This window comes from Narcine bancroftii, chromosome 1, assembly GCF_036971445.1.
Source record: "Narcine bancroftii isolate sNarBan1 chromosome 1, sNarBan1.hap1, whole genome shotgun sequence".
NCBI classification, from domain to species: Eukaryota; Metazoa; Chordata; class Chondrichthyes; order Torpediniformes; family Narcinidae; genus Narcine; species Narcine bancroftii.
In genome coordinates, this window is record NC_091469.1 from 163950717 (window position 1) to 163966820 (window position 16104).

A 16104-nucleotide genomic window follows, 5' to 3' on the forward strand; every position below is an offset into this window, starting at 1 on the left:
AAACAAAGGAGATATCTTGCCTTTGTCTCAAAGGGAGGGAAACCCAGAGGTGTGCGATCCAGTGGTCAATGGGGATCAGAAGTGGAGAGGGTGAGCACATTGAAGTTCTTGGGAGTCGCTATCCTGGACACTAATGGCATCGTGAAGATAGCACGTCAGCACCTTGACTTCCTCAGGAGTTTGCGGAGGTTTGGTATGACACCAGAAACCCTGGTCAATTTCTACAGAGGTGTGGTGGAAAGTGTGCTGACCAACTGCACCACGGTCTGATATGGGGACACCAATACCCCTGAGTGTAAAGCCCTGTAAAAGGTAGTGGATACTGCCCAGGACATCACAGGCAAAACCCTCCCCACCATCCAGAACATCTACAGGGAACGCTGCCGTCAGAGCAGCAGCGATCATCAAGGATCCACCCCACCCAGCGCACGCTCTGCTCTCCCTGCTGCCATCAGGAAAGAGGTGTCGGTGCCTCAAGACTCGCATCCCCAGGTTCAGGAACAGCTGCTTCCCCTCCACCCTCAGACTCCTCAACAGCCAACTCATCAGGGACTCATTTAAAGACTCTTTGCACATTATTTTTTTTCTCTCTGTATTCCACAGTTCAGTTTGGTAACATTTCTTTGTTTGTTTACACTGTGTCCAGTTTTTTCGGCACTACCAATAAGCGATCATTCTGTCTGGCCCACAGGGTTGTATGTGATGTCATGTATGTACTCTATGAGCTGTCACCTTGTTGTGTTGGAGAAGCTGGTGTGGTCCTGAGATCCCGAGAGTGATGCAGTCTGGAGCAATGCTCCTGGTAGGGCCACCCGTGGCAGTAAGGTCGAGTGTGAGGTTCCGGACAAAGAACAATCCAACCAAGACCTAACAGTGGAACAGGCGGATGAAGTTACTGAACTCGATGCCTGTGAAGGCGGACGAAGGCTGTAATAAATCCATCCACACCATTTGTTGTGGTTTCCAGGTCATTGGAACTCGTTGGTTGATTTGTGAAGTATCGTGTGCTTCTTGGAGTGAAAAACCAGTACATGTTAAAGAAATACACGCACAGGTGTCTTCGCTCAGTGGATCAATGAAACGAACGTCATCGTCCTTGACTACAAGGGATAGCCATGACTCTTACAATAAATCTGAAATCTGAAGACTACTGTTCATGCTGCACTGCACTGCCAGGCTTAGCTCCAACAGATTCATCTTTTGCGGATGACACAGCCTTGTCGGCAACGATAATGAGTTAGCTTGAAAGGTTTGCAAGAGGAACAACCTGAGTCTCAGCATGGATGAAACAAGGGAGTTAATTGTGGACATTAGGAGAATGAAGGACCACTTGTAATGTAATTGTGTTAATAATCTTTAGTTACAAAATTGTATTATTTTGGTAAAGGCTTTGCGGGTGGACAGGGACCGACACTAACACACAGAACATCATTTTGAAAGTCAAAATGTCTGCTAATCCATGTACAGTGGAAGCTGCATAAACAGCCATAAATACTGGAGGAAATGATATATACTTAGAGAAGCATCTGTGTACACACAGCCATTCTGTTGGTTGGCTTGAGGAGACAGTCCGGAAGCATTTTATCATTAGTTTTTGGAAAAGTTGGAACTTGAAACACTCATAGAGGGACACTTGCGTAATCTGTATAAACAAGCATAAGGCCATCTACCGTGATTCATGCTTTTGGAGAAATTAAACAGAAGCCAAGAGTGATGTCATGTCATGTGATTAAAACAGCAGGAAGGCATCCTTAATATTGTACCAACTCTGGGTAAAAGAAAACAAGATCATTTTTGTTTCTGGATCGTAACCCTTGAGATGGTGACTTCATCAGACTCCTACCTGAGTTTGTGAAATCATCGTGTGTAAAACAGATTCTGGAACCTCTGTACAAGAGAGGAGGATTTGTGGAAAATCATTCGTATGAAGAAACATTTCTCTGAAACCAGATCTACAAAGAATTTGTGAGTTTGAGAACTTTTAAACAGCAGTTAAAGACTCTGAGTTTTCACACAAAATATTTCTGAGATTAAATTTTAATCTTTTCAGAATTATTTCTGAACTGGTAATAGTTTTGGATTTTGCCTCCATATGCACACACTTGTGCAATAGTGGGGTTAAGTTTAGAGTTAAGCAAGAAATGTTATGTTATTGATAGTTATTAATAAAAATTTTTGTTTTGAAGATACCATTGTCTTGGTGAATTTCTATTGCCGCTGGTCTATGTTGTAACACCACTCCCCACTACATATCAACAGTTCCATCGTGGAGAGAGTGGGGAACACCAAGTCCTTTGGCATCCATTTAAAGGACGACCTATCCTGGACCTAAAACACTTCCTCAGTAGTCAGGAAAACGCTTCCTAAGGAGTTTAAAGAGGAAAGATCTACCAGTCCCCCTTCTAACAACGCTCAACAGGAGCACAATAGAGAGTGTCCTGACTGGCGGCCCTGCTGCTGGTGTGAACCCGTGGAGAGTGGAGATACTGCGTTCCTGCGGGGTCCAACTACCTATGGCTCCATACCAGCTTTAAACAGCCCGTTAAAGGAGCCAACGGTTGGGTTATTTTAAAATCCTGCAACCACAGGGTCTAGGCCCAAGATGGTGGTGCCTGTGATCGGCAGCAGTCACGAGGGGTGGTAGACTCCAGGGAAGCAGAGGACTGGTGCAGAGCACCAGTAATGGGGAGACAGGCCCCCTCCCACCCCTGTTTGAGAAGGAGAAGCAGAGGACAACCCCACAGAACGGTGACCATGGGAGTGGGCCAGGGAGGAGGTTCTGCAGCTGAAGAATTTGGTGGCTCGAGGAGCGGAACCCACACAGGCTGCAGATGATTGCAGTCGAGGGATTCACACCAGGTTGAGACCTGCTGGCAACTGCTTCCAAAATGCAACCCCTCACGCTTGTCTGCATTAAATTTCATCTGCCATTTTCCAGCCCAGGTTTCCAGTTGGTCCAGATCCCTCTGCAAACTTTGAAAACCTTCTGTCCACAACGTCTCCAATCTCAGTGTCATCTGCAAACCTGCTGATCCAATTTATCACATTATCCTCCGGATGGCTGATATAATTTCAGGCAGTTGCCCTGCCTTTTCAGGATGTAGTGACTCGATGTGAGAAATCTCCAAACCACACTCCCGGGAGGCACAGACAGCTGGGAGTCTCAATCTTGGTTAGAGAATCTCCTGTCCACCTCTCTGACCACAGCCTCTCACTCTCCGTTTCTCCCTGCACCCACTCTGAGTCTCGGAACCAGAGGCATGGCCACTGTGATTTCCCCCTGGGAGGCCATTCACCCCAATAAAGCGGTCAACTTGGTTCTGAATGGGTCAGGAAGCGGCAGTGTGTACCGGATTAGAATTCTCTACTCTTCATTGTTTGGTGCAGCTCCCAGAGGGGGCCATGAACCAGTGAACCTGACTTTCATGGCGAGGTAAATGCTGGAGTTAATTGTTAGGAAATTTCAATATAATACAGGCCCATCAGCACACGATGTTGTGTTGACAATACTATACAAGCCACAACCCCCCAACCCATGTTCCTTACATCCATGTACCTGTCTGGGTCCTTTAAATGTTCCTATTGGATCAGGATTTATTGAAGAATCCTTCAGAGATTTACTGGGATGTTGCCCAAACTACAGGGAAAGGTTAAACAGGTTAGGACCTTATTCCCTGGAGTGTAGAAGAATGAGGAGAGATTTGATTGAGGTATTTAAAATGATGAGGGGGACAGACATAGCAAATGTAGGTTGGCTTTTTTCACTGAGGGTGGGTAAAATACAAACCAGAGGATGTGGGTTAAGGGTGAAAGGGGAAAGGTTTAGGGGGAACTTCTTCACACAGAGAGTGGTGGGGGTGTGGAACGAGTAAAAGGGGAAAGGTTTAGAGGGAACTTCTTCACACAGAGAGTGGTGGGGGTGTGGAACGAGTAAAAGGGGAAAGGTTTAGAGGGAACTTCTTCACACAGAGAGTGGAACGAGCTGCCAGCTGAAGTGGTGAATGTGGGCTCAATGTTAACATTTGAGAAGAATCTTGACAGGCACATGGATGGGAGAGGTATGGAGGGGTACGGACTGGGTGCAGGTCAGTGGGTCTAGGCAGAATAATGGTTCGGCACAGACTAGAAGGGCCGAAGGGTCTGTTTCTGTGCTGTACTGCCTATGGTTCTATGTCCTTGGAGGTAATGTGGTAACGTGTGTAGAAACCTGGTTGCAGGCAGGAAGCAGAGAATGGATCCTTCCCAGATTAGTGGGCACCACAGGGTTCAGTGCTGGCACCGCCAGCTATTTACAATATATTGATGATCCTGGCCAGTCATCCTTAACGGGGCCACAGACAGCAGGTTTGGGGGGGGCGGGGGGGGGGGTGGGAGTGGAATTTTCCCATCCTCATGTTTGTGCTGACGGTTTCCAAATTGGTTGTTGTGTACAGGACACAGTCCCCATCTGTGCAAGGCATCCCGCGGCCTCTTTATTGTCCTTTGTTTTGTACTTTCATGTTTTCTTCTTTCCTACACGTTCAGTAAGATTGATTTCCTGTTTGTCTGTTCTGGGAACACAAACCATAGTTACGTTCAGAGTAAAACCCTTGTTTTCTTTTCCCCTTGCGTAACATAATCTTTATGTTTTTATGTAGTAAGTACAAAAGAAACCAACTAAACCTGACGGCTTCACAGGGAAGGAAGGGCCCCATAAACTTTCAGCAGAATCCTGAGAGACACCTGGTCGAGACAAAGGAATTGTGAATAATCGCTCAGTTTACAGATGATACTGAGCTGGAGTGGGGTGGGGGGGGGGGGGGGTGGGGGTGGCGGGGTTGGAGAGGAAGGTTCCAAAGGGCAGCAGGATGCCTTGTACAGATGGGGAATGTGGGCAAATGTACGACAGATGCAGTCTAATGGAGATAGAGGAGAGGGTGTCCACTTTGGTGGCTATACAGCAGGCAGATTATTATCTGAATGGTGAGGAGTTAGGGAGAGGGGAGGTGCAGCAGGACCTGGGGATGATGGGGCATAAGTAAGGGAAGGGTGGGTTGCAGGTACAACAGGTGGGAAAGACCTGGGGGTTGATGATGCATCAGTGAAAGGTTGGGAAGAAATCTTGATGGCCTTGGCTGTGAGAGGTTTTGAATGTAGAAGCAGGGAGGTCTGGCTGTAGTTGGACAGGGACTTGGGGAGGCCACACCTTGAGTATTGTGGGCAGTTTTGGTCTCTGAATCTGAGGAAGGACGACCTTGTGATTGAGGGGGTATGGTGAAGGGTCACCAGACTGATCCTTGGGATGACAGGACTGATGGATGTAGAAAGAACGGATAGACCAGGGTTACACTCACCAGGATTCAGGAGAATGAGAGGGGATCTCATTGAGGCATCAAACTCTTGTCAGAACCAGACAGGTGAGATGCAGGAAGAATATTCCGGATGTTGGAGAAGTCCATGACAAGGGGTCACAGTCCAAGGAGAAGGGGGAAATCATTCAGGACTGAGGTGAGGAGGATCTTCTTCACTCAGAGAGTTGTGAACCTGTGGAACTCCATGACGCATAACGTTGCTGAGGCTGGTTCATTAGATATTCACAAGGGAGAGGATGTGGACCTTGTGGCTAATGGGGTCGGGGGTGGGGGTGTGGAGGGAAAGCAGGGATAATAGACTGGGTCCTATGGTCAGTCATGGTCATCTTGAATGGGGGAGCAGGCTTGAGGGGCTGAATGGCCTTCTCATGCTCAAATTTTCTACTATTCTGTGATTCTGAGGCCCTGTGTCCCAGCTCCCTCAAATATGGTCCCCGTCCCTGTCCTAGGAGAGGCAGGAGCCAATGGATAAAGGCAGCTGAGCTGTGGTCTCTAGGCCCGTTGGACCTCCATCTGTACCCTGCCACTTGTTGGTCATTTCTGTGTCTCGGATCCCAACACCCAGGTCAGAGACACATACTCCCATGACCCGGCCCAAGGAACTTCAATGAGAAACGGATACATCTTTCATTTATTCTTGTTCATTGTTTCCCATCATAATCAGTTTGATTCACACCTTGGGAATCTTTCGCCGATTCTGGTTCTGTCCTATGTCATCAGTGGGGGGTGCTGGGAGCCAATTCGACTGAAGGCTCGGGGGAGCTGCTGGCAACCCTCTCACTCTCCACAGATCTCTTCTGCACAATGGCCTGCAGGTCCTGCATCACCAGAGAGAGAGAGAGAGAGAGAGAGAGAGAGAGAGAGAGAGAGTCAGTGACAGGGCAAGGCAGAGGGTACTATAGTGATGGGGATGGGGTGTGAGACTAGCGGAGAAAGGGAGAGGAGAAGCAGAGTGAGGGGCAACAATAGAGACAGTTTGGGGGTAGGAAACCAAGCAGGGTGGGGAGAGACAGGAATGGCAGCTGAGACAAAGGAGGGGTCCTGAGAGGAGTAGCAAACAACAGAGGACATCTGTACAAAATCAAGGGAGGAAAGAGAACAGGAAAGGTCTCAATAAGATAGAGAGAGAGCAGAGAAGATTTACTGGGATGTTGCCTGAACTTCCGGAACTGAGTTCCAGGGAAAGGTTCAACAGGTTAGGACTTTATTCCCTGGAGCGTAGAAGAATGAGGGGAGATTTGATAGAGGTGTTTAAAATTATGAGGGGGACAGACAGAGAAATTGTAGATCGGCTTTTTCCACTGAGGGTGGGTGAGATACAAACCATAGGACATGGGTTAAGAGAAAAAGGGGAAAAATTTAGGAGGAACTTCTTCACAGAGAGTGGTGTGAATGTGGAGCGAGCTGCCAGCTGAAATGGTGAATATGGGCTCAATTTTAACATTTAATAAGAATTTGGTCAGGTTGGTGGATGGGAGAGGTACAGAGGGCTATGGACCGGGAACAGGTCAGTGGGACTAGGCAAAAAAAATATATATATATTTTGGCACAGACCAGAAAGGCTGAAGGGGCCTATTTCTGTGTTGTAATGCTCTAGGTTTCTATGAGTAACCGGATTAGTCCAAGTCAGCATGGAGTTATGAATGGGAAATAAGTCTTCACACATCTTCTACAACATTTAACCCATTTGTTATCATGTCCTCTGGTTTGTCTCTCACCTTCCCCTTTAGTGGGAAAAGCCGACCTATATTTACTCTGTTGATCTCCCTCATAATTTTAAATACCTCAGTCAACTTTCCCCTCATTCTTTGATGTTCCTAGTAAATCTTCTCTGCCCTCTTTCTATTTTATTGAGATCTTTCCAGCAGTTTGGTGACCAAAACTGCACACAATCCTCCAGATTTGGCCTCACCAATGTCTTAGACAATTTTACCATAACATCCCAACTCCTGGACTCAATACTTTGATTTATGAAGGCCAAGATGTCAAAAGTTCCCTTTACAACCCTGTCCACCTGTGACGCCTCTTTCAGGGAGTTATATTATCTGTATTCCTAGATCCCTCTGTTCTACCATACTCCTCAATGCCCAACAATTTATCGTGCACATCCTTTCTTGGTTTGTCCTTCCAAAAGGGAACACCTCACACTTGTCTGCATTAAACTCCATCGGCCATTTTCCAGCCCATTTTTCCAGATGGTCCAGATCCCTCTGCAAACTTTGAAAACATTCTTCACTGTCCACAACGTCTCCAATCTTAGTGTCATCTGCAAACTTGCTGATCCAATTTCCCACGTTATCGTCCAAATCATTGATATAGTTGACAAATAACAATGGTCCCAGCTCCGATCCTTGAGGCACCTCTAGTCACAGGCATCCAGTCTGAGAAGCATCATCCACCACTACACTCTGGCTTCTCCTGTCCAGTCATTGTCGAATCCAGTTCACTACTTCACCATGAATACCGAGTGTCTGAACCTTCGGTAATGATAATGATCATGTTTGCATGGCCACTAGCAATGTCTTAAGGATCAAAGTTCCTGTTTGATTATATTTGGCTGCCAGCAGGGTGTTCACACAGACAAGGAGACTGCTGTATGAGAGATCTGTAATGGAGGCTGCAGCCTCAAGGTGCTGTTTACAACAACTTTAAAGTAAAGAACCTTTTCCCTCATCCATGTGTTGTCTAAGAACTCACACATACGAATACAAGATGAAACATGGTGTCAGAACTGGGATGAAGGAAATTAGAAGGAAATACTTTAAAAGGTAAAATCTAAAGTCAACAACTGATCAGTGAAGAGAAACTAACAAAGAGAAAATTGGAAGGATTACATCCACCAGTGAAACTTCAGCTGACAAGTAATGTGGCTGAAAATTGGAACAGATTCAAATAATGTTTTGGATTGTATTTAGTGGAATTCGAAGCTGATGAGAAAAGTGATAAAGTGAAAGCCCCAGTTTTCTTACATGTTATGAGTGAAGAAGCCCTGGAGGTGAATAATAAGTTCACATTTGCTGCTGAAAGAGACAAAATGAAACAAGAAAAATTAATGGGACAGTTTGAGGGATACTGGATACCTAAATGTAACGTGATGTTTGAGAGGCACAGATTCTTCACATGTGTACAGAAAACAGAAGAAAGTATTGATCAGTATGTGACTGAATTGAGAAACAAAAGCAAGTTAAGAGCCCAAAAGAGCAAAATCTAGATCTGGAAAAAGCCATAGCATTCTGTAGGGCTACATAAACTGGAAAATTGCAGGAGGAGTCACGTGATGGAGTAGTGGCCGGACGGTGAACTCCAGCCCTCTCCAGAAAAGTCAGAAAAAACAAAGCAAAACACAAAGGCACAAAAATAAAAATCAAAGTAAAGTGAATATAAAGGTGGAAAGAAGATGGCGACGAAAAAAGAAAAGTCGAAACCAACGGTAAGAAGAGAGGAAGAGAAGACAACGGAAGATGAAGGAAAAGGCCTTACCTGTTCGAAGAGGCCAGCGGTGGAGAGAGAAACCCGCTCCCTCAGGTCAGTAGAATATGGACTACAAAAATGGCTCGCTGAGCCGAGTAAAAGTGCGCAACCGCGCATGAAAAAAAAACACACCGACGGGAGGGGTGACCAGCTGGGGAGTCGATCTCCACAGCCGGCAATGACAGCTGCAGAACACCTGCAGCAAGAGGAGAACATAGAAGACAACGAAAACAAGAAAGAAGAGAAGAAAAGGGCAACAAAGAAACAACAGATGGCCAACCCAGAGGAAGAAGAAGAAGAAGAAGAGGAAGAGTACAGTGAAATAGAAGAAGAAGGGAAAGGCAAGATAAAGGATATACTTTCTCTTATTAAAGAATACATGGAGCCATTTAAAGAATGGCAAGCGCAAGAATTTAATGATTTAAGAAGAAGAATAAACAATACAGAAGAGAAAATGAATAAAATAGATATAACCTTATCAGAAATGGGAAAAAGAATCGACAAGGTGCAAGAACGAGATGCAGCAGTAGAAATGGAGGTAGAGGACTTAAAAAAGAAATTAGAGGAATCTAATAAAAAAGTTAAAGAGACACAAGAACTGTTAGCTCAGAAAATAGATATAATGGAAAATTATAACAGAAGAAATAACATAAAGATAGTGGGCCTTAAGGAAGATGAAGAAGGCAAGAATATGAGAGAGTTTATAAAAGATTGGATCCCTAGGATCCTAGGATGTCCAGAACTACAGCAAGAAATGGAAATAGAAAGGGCACATAGAGCATTGGCCTTTAAACCACAATCACAACAAAAGCCAAGATCTGTTTTAGTAAAATTCCTAAGATATACTACAAGAGAAAAGGTACTGGAGAAAACAATGGAAAAAGTAAGAGAGGACAATAAGCCACTGGAGTACAAAGGGCAAAAAATCTTCATTTATCCAGATATAAGTTTTGAGCTCCTGAAGAAGAGAAAGGAGTTCAATACAGCAAAGGCGATTTTATGGAAGAAAGGGTATAAATTTATACTAAAGCATCCAGCGGTATTGAAAATATTTATTCCAGGACAACAAAACAGACTATTCTCGGATCCAGAGGAAGCACGAAAATTTGCAGAACAATTACAAAATAGACTGAAAGATGAAGACTGCAAACTAAAAAGACATAAGTTTTGAACTCCTGAAGAAGAGGAAGGAGTTCAAAACATCGAAAATGATCTTATGGAAAAAAAAATTATTCCGGATCCAGAGGAAGCACGAAAATTTGCAGAACAATTACAAAATAGACTGAGACATGAAGACTGCAAACTAAAAAGACACAAGTTTTGAACTCCTGAAGAAGAGGAAGGAGTTCAAAACATCGAAAATGATCTTATGGAAAAAAAAACTATTCTCGGATCCAGAGGAAGCAAGGAAATTTGCAGAACAACTACAAAACAAACAGAGAGATGAAGACATGTAATAAGAGTAAAATTGACCACGATTTATATGTATGTGGGTAAATATGTGTGTATATGTATAATGTGCATACATGAATGTATCCGTATTTAGAGGAAAATATAGATAGTATAGACAAGAATTAATAAGGGAAGGAAAAGGAATAGAGGGAATAAGGAGGGAATTAAAAGAGTGACCTTTGTCACATATGAAAAGTGAAATCTTTTCTGGGGGTTGCTGGGTGAGGGGGTGTTACGGTTACTGCAAAATCAGCTGACGCTTGCGAGTGAATTTGCAAATCCAAATGGAGAGGGGAAATGTGGTTGTCTGACAAGGGATAAAGGACAACTCAGGAGGGGAAGGGGGGATTGGGGCTAAAGAAGTTTTAAATAGGAGAATAAGGAAAATGTTTGATGTTTTAGGAATGTTGTCTTATTAAGGATTCAAAACAAGAAAACAGAAATGGATAAGAAGGAAAGGTAATGATGGAAAAACGGAAAGGGAAGATAAACAAAGTATAAAATGGCTATGTTGAACTATATGACTTTAAATATTAATGGAATACATAACCAAATTAAAAGGAAGAAACTGCTAAATTTACTGAAAAAAGAAAAAATTGATATAGCATTTGTGCAAGAAACACATTTAACTGAATTGGAGCATAAGAAATTAAAGAGAGATTGGGTAGGACATGTAACAGCAGCATCGTATAATTCAAAAGCAAGAGGAGTAGCTATATTAATTAGTAAAAATGTGCCATTTAAAATAGAAGAGGAAATAATAGATCCAGCACGGAGATATGTAATGATAAAATGTCAGATATATTCGGAGTTTTGGAATCTACTCAATGTATATTCATCTAATGAAGAAGATCAGAAGTTTATGCAAGATATCTTTTTGAAGATAGCAGATACGCAAGGGAACATATTAATAGGAGGGGATTTCAACCTGAATTTGGATTCAAATATGGACAAAACTGGGAAAAAAATTAACAGAAAGAGCAAAGTTACCAAATTTATAATTAAATCGATGGAAGAAATGCAACTTTTGGATATATGGAGGAAACAACACCCAAAGGAAAAGGAATGTTCGTTTTACTCGGCTAGACATAAAACATACTCAAGAATAGACCTATTTTTGTTATCAGCTCGTATGCAAGATAGAATAAAAAAAACAGAATATAAAGCTAGAATACTATCGGACCATTCACCCTTAATATTGACAGTAAAGTTAGAGGACATCCCTCCAAGAATGTATAGATGGAGATTAAACCCCATGTTACTTAAAAGGCAGGATTTTAGAGAATTTATTGAAAAACAATTAAAAATGTATTTTGAAATAAATACGGAATCAGTGGAAGATAAGTTTATACTATGGGATGCAATGAAAGCATTCATTAGAGGGCAAATAATAAGTTATGTAACCAAGATGAAGAAGGACTATAATCAGGAAACAGAGCAGTTGGAAAGGGAAATAGCAAATATAGAAAAAGAATTAGCAATGAAGGAAGATACAACTAAAAGAAGAGAATTGGCGGATAAAAAAATAAAATATGAAACATTACAAACATATAAGGTGGAGAAAAATATAATGAAGACAAAACAGAAATATTATGAACTAGGGGAAAAAACGCACAAAATCCTAGCATGGCAGCTTAAGACAGAACAAGCTAAGAAAATGGTATTGGCATCAAGGAAAAAAGACAAACAAATTACATATAATCCAAAAGAAATTAAGGAAAACTTTAGAGAATTCTATGAACAATTATACCGAACTGAAAACGAAGGGAAAGAAGGGAAAATAGATGAATTTCTAACTAAAATTGAACTACCAAAACTACAAATAGAGGAACAAAATAAATTAACAGAGCCATTTAGAATAGTAGAAATACAAGAGATAATAAAAAAATTACCAAATAATAAGACACCAGGAGAGGATGGATTCCCAATAGAATTCTATAAAACATTTAAAGACTTATTAATTCCGCCCCTCCTGGAAGTAATCAACCAGATTGATAAAACGCAAAGCTTACCAGATTCATGTAAAACAGCAACAATTACAGTAATACTAAAGCAAGGGAAAGATCCACTCACACCAGCGTCATATAGACCAATATCTTTACTTAACACAGATTATAAGATAATAGCTGAATTATTAGCAAACAGATTAGCAGAGTATGTACCGAAAATGGTAAATCTAGACCAAACTGGATTTATCAAAAAAAGACGCACAACAGACAATATTTGTAAATTTATTAACTTAATTCATGCAGTAGAAGGGAATAAAGCACCAAGAGTAGCAGTTGCTTTAGACGCAGAGAAGGCCTTTGACAGAGTAGAATGGAATTATTTGTTCAAAGTATTGCAAAAATTCAGTTTACCGGAGAAGTATATTAATTGGATTAAAGCATTATATAAGGGACCATTAGTGAAAGTGACATTAAATGGACATGTATCAAAACAATTTAACTTAAGCAGGTCAACACGACAGGGATGCCCACTATCACCTTTATTGTTTGTGTTAGCTATAGAACCACTAGCAGAATTGATAAGAACAGAAAATAATATAAAAGGGATAAAAATAAAAGACAAAGAATATAAAATCAGTTTATTTGCGGATGATGTTATAGTATACTTAACAGAACCAGAACTATCAATAAAAGAATTATAGAAGAAATTGAAGGAATATGGAGAAGTGTCGGGTTACAAGATCAACGTAAATAAAAGTGAAGCAATGCCTATGAATGATGCGGATTTCTCAAAATTTAAGAAAGAATCACCATTTAGATGGCAAATGCAAGCAATAAGATACCTAGTTGTACAAATAAACAAAAATCTCGGCCAACTATATAAACTCAATTATTATCCACTAATGAAAAAATTACAGGACGACTTAGAGCATTGGAAAGACTTACCACTAACACTAATAGAAAGGATAAACTGTATTAAAATGAACATTTTTCCAAGGATATTATACCTATTTCAGGCATTGCCAATACAACTGACAGAGAAATTCTTCAAGGAGTTAAAGAAAATAATAAGGAAATTTTTATGGAAAGGGAGGGAAACTGAGGATAGCACTAGATAAATTAACAGAATGGTATAAACAAGGAGGCTTACAACTGCCAAACTTTAAAAATTATTATAGAGCCGCACAATTAAGATACCTATCAGATTTTTATCAAACAAGGGAAAAGACAGATTGGACTAGATTAGAATTAGATAAAATAGGGGAAAAGACACCTGAACACATATTATATAAATGGGATGAAAAATTGGTACAACATAGAAGTTCTCCAGTATTACATCATCTACTCAATATTTGGAAGAAGATTCATGTAGAAAGAAATAAAACAAATTATCAATTACCAAAACTAATATTGACGCAAAACAAGTTACTCCCTTTTACAATAGATAACCTTTCCTTTAGAGAATGGGAGAAAAAAGGGATTAAAAGAATAGAAAATTGTTTTTCAGGAAATAGATTATTATCCTTTGAACAAATGAAAGATAAATACAATATAACTCAAGATACAGCACTGGCATATTACCAATTGAGATCCTACTTGAAGGATAAATTAGGAAGCAGTTTGAGTTTGCCAGAGGGAAGTAACTTTGAATATGTGATTACAGATACAATGATAATCAAAAGATTTTTAACAAATATGTATATTAAGCTGCAAGAAAAGGAGAATGAGGAAAAAAATGGTAAAACTAAACAAAAATGGAAACAGGATTTAAATATAAAGATAAAAAAGGAAACATGGGAGAAGTTATGCTCTGGAACGATGAGAAATACAATAAATACGAGGTTACGTATGATACAATATAACTGGATACACAGGCTATACATTACACCTCAAAAATTAAATAAATGGGACCCAACAGTATCTGATAGATGTTTTCGATGTAAAAAAGAAATGGGAACAACAATTCATGCAATCTGGACATGTGAGAAAGTAGAAAAATTTTGGGAAGATCTCAATCAGATATTAAATAAAATAACAGAAAACAATATACCAAAGAATCCAGAGATCTTTCTCCTAAGTAACATAAAAAACAAAGATTTTGGAATTGATTTGGAGGATGCACAAAAAAGATTTGTTAAGATAGCCCTAGCCGTAGCAAAAAAATGTATTATGTCAACCTGGAAATTGGAAGATAATTTGAAAATACAACAATGGTATATAGAAATGAATAAATGTATTCCATTAGAAAAAATAACATCTAGTTTAAGAAATAATATTGAAATATTCGAACAAATATGGGAGCCTTATATTAAACACAATAGCGAAAACCTACCGGGGACAATCACTACCCAAGTTAACGGAAGGAAAAGGAAATGAAAAGAATGGACTCAGTGGAATTTCTGGTGTATTTTTATTGAATGACAACATTGTTTAATGTATCCTAGATTTTATACCTTAAATGGACAGGAGGGGGGAGGTGGGGAGGGTGGGAGGGGAGGAGGGAGGGGGGGGGGAGAAAATGACATTGTATATGTGTGAAAAGGAAAAAATATGTATCATGGTTAATGTGATTTATGGTGTGAAAAATAAAAAATTATAATTAAAAAAACTAAAATTGCAGACAAAAGAGCTGTTCTATGAAACTGGCTGTAATGTGGGTGCAGTGAGCAAGAACAGACAGAAACCATTTAACAAAAAAATATGCCACAGTGGAAAGAGAGGTGTGGCCAGCGAACAAAAATTAAAGGAACAATCGAAAGCCATGTCATCGATGTGGTGCACAACCCTACCAAAAAACATGCAACATGTGCAACAAAAACAACCATTATGCCTGTTGCTGTAGGAACCAAGTGCAACAAAGCAAGGTTCATGCAGTAGATGAAAGGGAGATCAAGGAGTTCTATGGAGACATTGTGACTGAAAACAAGAAAGAAAATAGAGACTGGATGTTGAGATTAAAAGTGAATGACATACATTTCAGTTAAATTGGATACTGGAGCAAAAATTAATATAATATCAGAGACTGATTTTAAGAAGATTAGACCCAGACCAAAGATGTATGGAACAAAAGTGAAGGTGACAGGATATTCAGGTACCGATATACCAGTGCATGATCACAAGAGCACTGCCCATATCAGATGCAAAAATGGAACTCAAAGTCAGAGACAAACAAAGATGAAACACTGAGACAACTGAGAAAAAACATCTTGGATGGATGGGCCAACATGAAGCAGGACTGCTCACCTGATGCTGCAGAGTACCGGAACTGCAGGGTGGAACTATCAGTGGTTGAAGACATCATCTACAAAGGAAGTAAAATCCTTATCCCAATGAGTCGGAGAAAAGAGATGCGAAAGAGATGAGGACATCTCGGAATCGAAAAGTGTAAGAAAAGAGCACGAGAGGTGATGTACTGGCCAAGAGTCAACAATGATATAACAAATGAAGTGTTAAACTGTACAATATGCCAGAAATATTAAGCAAGCAATCCTGCAGAACCACTAAAGCCACACCCAGCACCATACGGACCTTACCAGAAGGTAAGCTCTGACCTATACGAATGTCAAGGGAAGGACTATCTTGTAGTCACAGACTATTACTCCCTGTTTCCAGAAGTGTGTAGACTGAACACCACCACTGCAGATCCTGTAATAACAGGTATGAAAATCATATTCTTCAGACATAGCGTGGCAAACGAGGTCTTCACAGTCAATGGACCCCAGTTTTACAATTTAAAGTTCCAACAGTTTGCCAAAGAGTAGGACTTTGTAGACACCACATCTAGTCCTCATTTTCCACAGTCCAATAGTCTAGTGGAAAAATCAGTACAGACAGTGAAAAGACAAAAGACAGTGGAACGGACTTCTACCAGAGCATGCTAG

The 16104-nt window shown here is 40.8% G+C and overlaps 1 protein-coding gene across 3 annotated transcripts in view; it reads right to left on the reverse strand.

The window, feature by feature from the left end:
• Nucleotides 1-4408: 4408 nt before the first annotated feature.
• Nucleotides 4409-16104, reverse strand: part of spef2 (sperm flagellar 2) — a 167971-nt gene continuing 156275 nt past the window's right edge. For 2 of the 3 annotated variants that reach the window (XM_069884256.1, XM_069884239.1), the window contains exon 28: nucleotides 5965-6169. In XM_069884256.1, coding sequence (XP_069740357.1) covers nucleotides 6068-6169 — 102 coding nt within the window. In that variant the 3' untranslated portion in view covers nucleotides 5965-6067. Of the gene's footprint in view, nucleotides 4551-5964; nucleotides 6170-16104 lie in introns of those variants that run through there. The other variant, XM_069884246.1, reaches the window with a different exon arrangement.